General features: G+C 35.9%; 1 protein-coding gene across 1 annotated transcript; it reads left to right on the top strand.

Moving 5' to 3' along the window:
* Window positions 1-576: 576 nt before the first annotated feature.
* LOC110914976 (F-box/FBD/LRR-repeat protein At1g13570) lies at window positions 577-4105 on the top strand. The gene is made up of 5 exons (XM_022159592.1): window positions 577-656; window positions 2329-2497; window positions 2582-2689; window positions 3423-3581; window positions 3664-4105. Exons 2-5 carry the CDS (start codon window positions 2384-2386, stop codon window positions 3961-3963), a joined length of 681 nt encoding a protein of 226 aa, XP_022015284.1. The 5' UTR covers window positions 577-656; window positions 2329-2383; the 3' UTR covers window positions 3964-4105.
* Window positions 4106-9651: the final 5546 nt, after the last annotated feature.

Here is a 9651-nt window from a genome sequence, read left to right as displayed (position 1 = left end):
ACCCGAATGTTGCGACGAACTTCTCAAATGAGAAAAAATAGACGAAAAAACTTTGAACCCCACATGCACGTTGCGGCGTGTTAACTCGCAAAATTTTGAACGAAACGTAAAACAAAAAACTTGCGAAAGACGAAAACTGTGGGGACCAAAGTTGAAAGTAAAAAAATGTCTAGGTTAAATTGCAAAAAGTGAAAAACTTTTTGTTAAAAGTAAAAAAAACCAAATGGGTTAAATTGCAAAGATCAAATGTTTTAGGTTAGAAGTGAAAAATATTAAAAACTTCTTTGAAATACTCTCTAAACATAGGGTACAACAACATAAAGCAGACAAATATTGTTAATTTATAGTATGGAAATGTGTTATAATAAAAGTTAAAATGACCATTTTGCCCCTGAGAAAAAAGACAAAGTAGCATAATTTTATAAGACAAAATATGACCTGATTTTACTTTTGAACCGAAATGAAAATAAAACTGAAACCACAGGAACTCAGATGTAAAACGTTTAAATTTTGAACTAAATTGGCAAAAGTGACCAAAGTCGGTGAACAAAATGGCAGTTTACTCTTAACATTTTTCATGAGAAAACAAAATATCATATTCACTTGGTGACCGGGGATAACGCCAATCTTTTGCGATTCCGTGTGAAATTAACAAGGTAAACTACATTACATTTCTGTCGTTATAATCTTCTACATTTGAAATTAACTACATTATTCTCCTTTGTTTGATTGTGCTATCATTTTCCCCAAAATTCAAGAACCCTAACAAAGATTGTTTGTGTATATCGCAAGTGAAAACAAATCTAGTTTTTGATTAAAGTTTCACACTTAGTTAAGTTTTAAATGTATTCTAGACTAGACTTGTATTTGAATTTCTTGTAAGGTTTTTATGATAATTTTTTGATTTGATTACAGTTACAGTTGAAGGTTATTACACTTGCATTATGGTTATCAAGTTAGTTAATGCAAGGTCAATTTGTTGGAAAGTTAAAAATGAATATTTCTTTGGTCTTATTATTATAATCTAGGGGTGTCAATCGCGTCTGTTTAGAAAATGATAACCCAAAACCTGATTATTTTCCGGTCTTGTTAGACTGACACACCTAGTTTAATCTATGTATTATATGGCTATCATTTAGATAATATCTTACGATTCTAGTCTAGAGTTAAACGCAACTTTCATCTATTCGCCGGGATTAAATCCCAACTAAAGAAATGTTTAAAGATAGTGCTAACTTTGAACGTATTTTCCTCCAACGATCTCATACTAACTGAATGTTAACCCTGTTAGTTATTTGACGGCGTGGCATTCGTATGTCGCTAAAACTTTCAACTTTTTTAATGTGGTATGCTTATGTGGCAAAAACTTTACCTTTTGGGGATGTGGCATGCCACGTCATCGAAAAACAACTTGGGTTAACATTCAGTTAGTATTAGTATGGGATTCTTGGTTTTAAATTGCGAGATGCGCTCCGATGCGTTTGGTCCAAAAATCTGATGCGCGATGTGAGCGTATCACGTATGCGATGCGCTCTATATAAAAAAAATATTAAAAAATATTTATACATAAAAACTTATAAAACATACTAAAAGTAAAAAAAAATGACGTAATAAGAAGATAAGAGTAGTGTTTTTTGGTTAAAATCAAGCATACTAAGATATTTATTATTGAAAAAACCGAACCCAGTTCATAAAATCTGGAAAAAAAAACATACGAAAGAATGTTGCGTGCATCAGAGTGCATTATGCGAAATGCGGGCAATATTCTCGCATCACGTAAATGCAACACATGAGTTGTGGCGATGCGCTCCCATGGCGCATCGGGCGCATCACACATTATGTAATGCATGCATTTTAAAACAAAGACGGGATCATCAGAGGAAAATATGGTCAAGGTTCGGGAGTGACATTTTACTGGGTACGTGTGTTTGTTTGTTTTACTGTTCTAATCTATGTATCTCACTACGGTCTAGGTGGCACTAAAATCTTCAATCTTGCAGCATTTTGTTGGTTCTAATATGGAAGATCGGGGTCCACCTATGGACATGATAAGTAACCTTCCTTCAAATATAATACAAACAATGCTTACTCTTATGCCAATGCGTGATGCGTTTAGAACAAGCATTTTATCTCGAAGTTGGAAGAATCACTACGCAAACATTCCCAAACTCAAGTTCGATGACGAACTGTTTCAAGGATCAGCTTATCAGACCTTATCAATCAAATGCATACTCTTACATATTATTTACCCAATTTTGTTGTTACATCAAGGCCCGATCCTCGAATTCTCCCTTTGTTGTTACATAAGCTACTACCGTCTTTCTTCAGGTTGCACCAGTTAACGGTTCTAAAACTCCACAACTGTGTGTTTCAACCTCCGGCGATGTTTAAAGGGTTTAGTTGGCTAATCCGTTTGGATTTTGAGAATGTCGGCATAAACGCAGATGTCCTTCTACGTTTAATCTCCAATTGCCCGCTACTTGCGGCCTTCACTCTGGTATAATTCAACAACAGTTATTCTCTTTAGAAAAACACTCTTAATTTATGTTACCGTTATCTATATCTATTATATTTGCTGCAGATTGGTGATGAAAAACACCTTAAGGGATGCTGGAATTCTGACTATGTTGAGTTAGTCGAGGATTTACCGCATATCGAGTTTTTGCGTATGAGTTCTTATCCCATTCAGGTGCTACATATTGGTCCAAGATTATGTCTAAGACTGGCAAAATGGGTTTGGGGGGGGGGGGGGGGGGGGTTAACTGGTCAATGGATCCTGGTCGGGTCGATCTAAAAGGTTTTGATTTGATTTGTGTCAAAACAAGTTTTGATCAATATGGGTTCGGGTTGAAATGGGCTGTGTTAAAAAAAAGAGTAAAATGCCATTTTCGTCCCTGAAGTTTGGCCAGTTTTGCGACTGCTGTCCAAAGGTTTTTTTTCCGCATCTGGATCCAAAAGGTTTGAAATCTTGCCATTTTCATCCATCTCGTTAACTCCATCCATTTTTCTCAGTTATGTCAGGGGTATTTTCATCTTTTTTGTTAACTTAAAGGGCAATTCGGTCTTTTTCACTTTATGTACAAGTATTCAAAATACCCTTACTAAACAAAAACAAGTAGGTAAAAAGACGAAAATACCCCTGACTTAACCGAGAAAAATGAATGGAGTTAACGAGCCGGATGAAAATGGTAGGATTTCAAACCGCTTGGATCCAGATGGGAAAAAACAAACCTTTGGACGAAAGTCGCAAAACTGGCCAAACCTCAGGGATGAAAATGGCATTTTGATGCATTGAAAAATTCCTTACAACCCAAACTTACCCAAAATTGGGCGTTCGGGTTTGTTTCGCCAGATGTAAATTTAGATCTCGTACAATCGAAACACAACTACGTTTGCTAATATATATTTTTTTTTCTAATAAGTGCTTTGCGACAAGCCTTGCTCCACAAAAGTTACCGGCCTTGCTAGTGCGCCTTAAATATCTTTATTTATCGGGACTGTGCTTCAAGAAAGAAAACGCGTTGCGTTCTGCTCTTCTTTGTATTACAAGCTCCCCAAATGTAGAGAGAATTATAATGGAGGTAAAATAGTGTAGTTTCAATATTACAATGTGCATGATTCCGCTTGATTTTTAATGTTACTAAAATATATTTTGCTTATTAGCAGATGCACCATAACCCAACCGAACCCGTGTCTCAAACTGCCATGAACTTTTTTGAGCTGCAAGACTATGCATATGTTATCTTCGATTACCTCCGTAAAATAACGATAACAAACTTCACCAACATGAAACCTCTGATGAATTTTGTGAAGCTTATTCTGACCAACTCACCAATGTTGAAGTTAATATTCATAGTGATTGACGAGCGGGTTGCTGTTGACGATGAGGTAGAGATGCTGAAAGAACTGATACAGTATCCACGGGCATCGGCTAGAGCCCAAATCATATTCGAGCGACCATAACTTTTGGGGTATGGTAGTGATCTTTTGTTTCTTGATGTCTTTTGTGATGACTATATTATATGCTATTATAGAATGTTTGAAGATCCCCTAAATTCTGGTTTGGCCCATTTTGATAAATATTTTGGGACCGAACTTCTAACTATTAACGTATATTATGTGATTGTAATTGGTGAAAAATGTTACCAGACCCATGAATTGGCAACTTGTGACATGCATGGTCTCTTTCTTACACAGTCGTTATATGCTCGAGAGATTCTACGACGAGCCTCCATGTCTACATGTAAGCCGTGCACTGCTCTGTAGAACTTCATATCAACTTAGTGCTTCGGATGCAGAACTTTTGTCTGATGGGATGTTATACTGTAGTTTGGTCGGCGCATTGCAGTATCTAACTTTCATACACACTAACATCACATACGCAGTTCAACAGGTTTGCTTGTTTATGCATGCCGTGCGTGAGCCTCATTTCCTCTTTATGCATGCACATTGGATTATGGTCTTCGGTTTAACGTTTGACCTAGTACCACTCTGAGGGCTTACTAGGATACTGACTAGTGGAGTTGCCTAGATTCTCGACGATCCACTTCTAGATACTGCGTTTATTTAGGAGACAACCTTATTTCTTGGTCTCATTGACCATTTCACATTCCATTGCTATCGGGGTGTCACTGATGTCAGTTTCAGTAACAAGTTGGTTATGAAATTTATTACTGGAATTACATATCCTGGTGTGTAAATCTACTATAGTATACTCTAACAACGTCGCTTAGTTTATCTCACTGTGAATCCAATTCAGCATCAACGTACTAAACACATTAAGATTGACATTCACTTTGTTCGTTAAAAGATTTGATTGAGTCGGAATGAGAGAAAAGGAGGGCAAGAGAGAAAACGAGAGTGTTTTAAGAAAACTATGAGAACTAAATAATTGCATTTTTTGAATATTTTTAGACTTTTGCATTGGAGATGTCTATAATAAACGGTGTTTGGTATCACCTAGCATTGAATCTCTCTTTTATCATATATGAGATGATATGATGGGTGGTAAGCTTTAAATTTTCCAATTTAGCATTATTTAAAACCTAAAAAGTTACAATTTTTTTTAACGGCAAATTTCGATCAAACTGGCGGACCACTTGAGTATTATCGTGCCACCAGCGGAACCACCAGATCATTATCCATCTTCACTAGGCAATAATGCCTATACACTAATTCTGGAATGAAAAGAAAAACCCTTGTGGGAATCGAACCCAGGACTTATTGGTTCCTAAAACTTATTGCACCCCAAGATGCCAACATGCGATAATGCCATGGACAATTGATTGTCACTATGTGATGAGTGAACATGGCGAGTAGGATTTTTGATGAAGGCGATTGGCTACCCAAGTCTAGTGCGTCATCATTCCTTAACTTTGCAACTTTCGGGTTGGTTGTGTAGAAGATGAGTTTTGAACTTCGAGATTACTAAATAATGTTTTTTGCCAATGACCTTATGGTCCAATGGTGGAAAGTGCTTGAGTTCTCAAATGAGGCTCAGGTTCGATCCCTATTAACTGCAAGTGAGGTGGTAAGGTTTACTCACCTTGATGGGGTTCCTGACCGGGGTCACGGGTTTGAGCCTGGCAGTCAGGATTAAGTTTCCACGAGGTGCGAAGAAGGGCTCTGCACTGCACTCCCCCTCATTCAAACCCGGGTGGCTGTGCTTCCGATAAAAAAAGGGTTGAATCGCAGTTGGTAATGGGTTTCCAATCGATCTACACCTTTCAAAAAAACTAAATAATGTTTTACCAAGATCCCTATAAATATATGAAAGATCTAACTACACATATGGAAGAGAAAATATCGTCCCAAAATAAAAATAAATTCAATTACATAATATGCTAATAGACCACTGCGATTGGAGCTGGTTGTCTGCAAACACTCAAACTGAAGCAAAAAGTCTGAAATAGTTCTTGAGGTAGGTCCTTAGTGAAAATGTCAGCGTACTGTGATGAAGAGGGATCACGAAGAACACACATATCTTTAAATTTCTACATCATCGCTTCGTCTTTACATGTATGTTTCATTTTCAAATTGTTTTTTATGCGAAATCGAATTATTTATAAAATATATACAACTTATTACAAACACTGAATACTTTGTTAGTAACATTGTTTTTATAAACGGTCGATGGATCATGTTTACACGTTAATATTCATTCTTAATTAAAAATCATAGAAAAAACAATAGTAAATGTAGCTATTAACATTGTTATTTATTAATATATATTTTGGTTAAACAAAAGTATGTGTTTTATTTGGGACAAGGGAGTGGGCCGGGTCCGGGCCTATGGGAACAGGAAGTCTACTTGGACTATTGGACATAGAAGTGCACAAACCGGTTAATTTTAATAACCGGTTCAGTTAACCGGTTATACCGGTTAATTTGACTTTTTGAATTTTACCGGTTAATGTTTTAACCGGTTAATGTTTTAACCGGTTATTACTTTAACCAGTTATTTTTTTAACTGCTCCGGTTAATTACTTTAACCGGTTCGGTTAATTAACCGGTTATTTTCAGTTATTAACCGGTTTTTTTGCCTTTTTTTTGAATTTTTCGGTTATTTTTTCGGTTAACCGGTCTATCGGTTAAAAAACCGGTTAATAACCGGTTACTATACTAAATACTTATAACCGGTTACTAATCTACGGTTAAAAATAACCACTAACCGGTTATTCATAAATCGGTTATTAACCGGTTACGGTTTCGGTTAATAACCGGTTACGGTTAATTAACCGGTTATTTTGTGCACCTCACATCTTCATACACGAAACGCAAATGGAATCTCATTGGCCCCAAAATTTATCATTTAAAAAAAATGGTATAACCTGTTTAAATTGAAAGAAAATCATTTCATTGAGGATTTTTTAACTCAATATTACAAGATTTATAAAATGTACATGCTTGATCAAATAGTGAAAATATTCTAACATATATACTTTACGAATTTATTTACGAAGTATTTATATAATCTTAAAAGTAAATGTCGGTGGATGTCACATCAATCCACCGACTTTACTTTACTTAAATATTAATCATATAAACACTAAAACAGATGTAAATGGTGCTGTAGTGGTTTGTAAGGTGTTCTTTGAAATTGACTCCCTTCAACGTCGGTTCGATCCTACCTTTCTCCGTTTCACTTTAACTTTTTTGGTACTCCCTGGGGTCTTGGCCCATTTTTTTATTTATTCCAATAGAATAATTAGTTTGTATGTTTGGTTCACCTGACTTTAATGTTTTCTATATTCTTAACATTTGATGTTTTCAAATTCAGAAATTATCACCATCAAGTTTTATTGAAATAATCCTTCTTATGAAAAAAGGTTTATATATTGTGAATTATGTTTCTATTAAAAATACACAGGGCGGGCTCTTGGGCTGGCCAACCCGTGCCATCGCTCAAAGCCCGAATTTTTAAAGGGTCTGAAAAGTTTTTATAAGCTTTTATATATATACTAAATTATATATTTAATATATGCATCCATGTATTATGTAAGAAAAATGTTGGTGGTGGAGTGAAAAAGTTATCTCAATATATGCATCCATGTATTATGTAACAATTTTTGGGCCTAATTTTTTTTGTTGCCCGAGGCCTAAATTTTTTTTAAAGTTCTTGGGGACGGCTCTGAAAATACATACACTAGAGTCAAATAAACTTGATCAATAAGGCATTAATGATCATTGAAGTGTTCTGTTCTATTCTATTTTTTTGAAGTGTTCTGCTTTGGAAACGAGTAAGGTCAAATATAATACGTTTTTGTTTAAAAAATATTTTTACGTGCATATTTTTATGTATGTATCGGTATAAATTTGAGTTGTTCTACGTTTCAACGTGTTTTTTTTGTGAAGCAAGTCGGGTCAGATATACTACGTTTTCATTCAATGGCGATGCAATTTTTTTAAGTAAAGAGTCGGGTCAAATATACAATATAAATACGAGTTACTTTAACTTTTAATGCCGCCGCAACGCGCGGCGGGTCAAAATCCTAGTTTAACATATAACTTATTATATCATACAATGAAATATAAATTTAAAGTTATTGTTAAATATATATTACATAAGCCATTACATAAGCGAAGAATAAAGAAAAGGTAAAGGTAAAAGTAAAAGAAAAAGAAAAAAGCAAAGTTCTGGAATCAAATGCGCAAATGTAATGAATTACGTGTTAAAAGGGAAAAATAAGGAAATAACAATAATTTTGGAATTAAATGCGCAAATGTAATGAAATTATGCGTTAAAAGTAAAAATAAGGAAATAATAATAACTTTCAAATACAATATGTCTAATTTTACGAGTTGTTGATATCTTATATTTGTTTTACTGGTTACTAGATTAATATAATACCTTTGGTTCGAATTATAATAAAAAGTGGTAACTAACGATATAATATTAAAATGGACCCGAGACATAAGTATATGTATTTGGAAAGATATGTGCTTAAATATATTTTGCCTTTTGACTTTTGTACTCGCATGCACCAATTATTAAGCTTACATTGTAGCCATTAGCCATTATTTGGGTCATTGGTTTGAGGTTAGTGTTTCGCAAGAGAACAAGTAGAAGGAAAATTCAGCCAATAATCTCTTGATGAATTGGTGGTAGGTATGGTGACCCAGAGATATTTGGAAAAGACGTATCTGCTTCTATTGCATTGCTAATAATATATACACAATAGTACAACAGGAAAGTGAGAGATTACAAGAAATAATTAAGGAATAGAAATAAACTGTACAATAATATATGACAATAATATATACGGCAACATCAAAGGGATTTAAATTGATTTGACTATGCTGTTGACTTGCTCTGTTGATTTGTAGAATTCGTAACACACCCCCGCAAGATGGAGGCTCCATTGGAGACTCCAATCTTGGAGCGGAATTTTGTGAAGGGCTGCCGTGATAGAGGTTTAGTAAGAACATCCGCTATTTGATCAGCGGAGCTGATGTGCAGCACCTTGAGAGACCCGTTTGCAACCCGTTCCTGAACAAAGTGGTAGTCAAGGGCAACATGTTTCATTCTGGAGTGGTATATGGGGTTTGCACATAAGTAAGTTGCACCTGTATTGTCACAGAAAAGGTGAGGGGGCTGTTGACCGGTGATGCCAAGTTCAAGTAGTAAGTTTTGAACCCAAATTAGTTCAGCTGCGGCATTTGCCAAGGCTTTGTACTCGGCTTCTGTGGAGGACCTGGAAACTGATTTTTGCCTGCTAGAGCGCCAGGAGATAATGTTGGTGCCGAGGTACAAGATGTAGGCTGTGGTAGAGCGACCCCCGTCCGTGATACCCCCTAATCTGAATCAGAGAAAGCCGAGAGTTGAAGGGAGGAGCCACGTCTTAAAAATAAACTATGGTGAATTGTGCCCTTGAGATATCTGAGTACTCTTTTGAGAGCTTGCCAGTGTAACTGTGTTGGAGCATGCATGTATTGCGAGAGTTTGTTAACCGCAAAAGAGATGTCAGGTCTGGTAAATGCCAAGTATTGGAGAGAACCGGCCAACTTGCGATAGGGAGTAGGGTCAGCAGAAGGAGATCCATCATGAGGTGACAGTGTGTCAGTTGAGCTGAGAGGAGTAAGAACTTCTTTAGCACCGTCCATGTGAAAATGAGTGAGAAGGTCATGAATGTGTCTATGTTGAGACAAGAA

This window comes from Helianthus annuus, chromosome 16, assembly GCF_002127325.2.
Source record: "Helianthus annuus cultivar XRQ/B chromosome 16, HanXRQr2.0-SUNRISE, whole genome shotgun sequence".
NCBI lineage: Eukaryota > Viridiplantae > Streptophyta > Magnoliopsida > Asterales > Asteraceae > Helianthus > Helianthus annuus.
Note: the sequence above shows the minus strand (reverse complement) of the source record. Positions and strands in the feature narration are given on the sequence as shown.

What these genes read in the sequence shown, in the direction of transcription:
- LOC110914976 (XM_022159592.1), top strand. Translation starts at nt 2,384, where the DNA reads ATGTTTAAAGGGTTTAGTTGGCTAATCCGTTTGGATTTTGAGAATGTC. An exon ending in TACTTGCGGCCTTCACTCTG is followed by an intron (nt 2,498 to 2,581) that starts GTATAATTCAAC and finishes TATTTGCTGCAG; the next exon opens with ATTGGTGATGAAAAACACCT. An exon ending in TGAGTTCTTATCCCATTCAG is followed by an intron (nt 2,690 to 3,422) that starts GTGCTACATATT and finishes TTTTCTAATAAG; the next exon opens with TGCTTTGCGACAAGCCTTGC.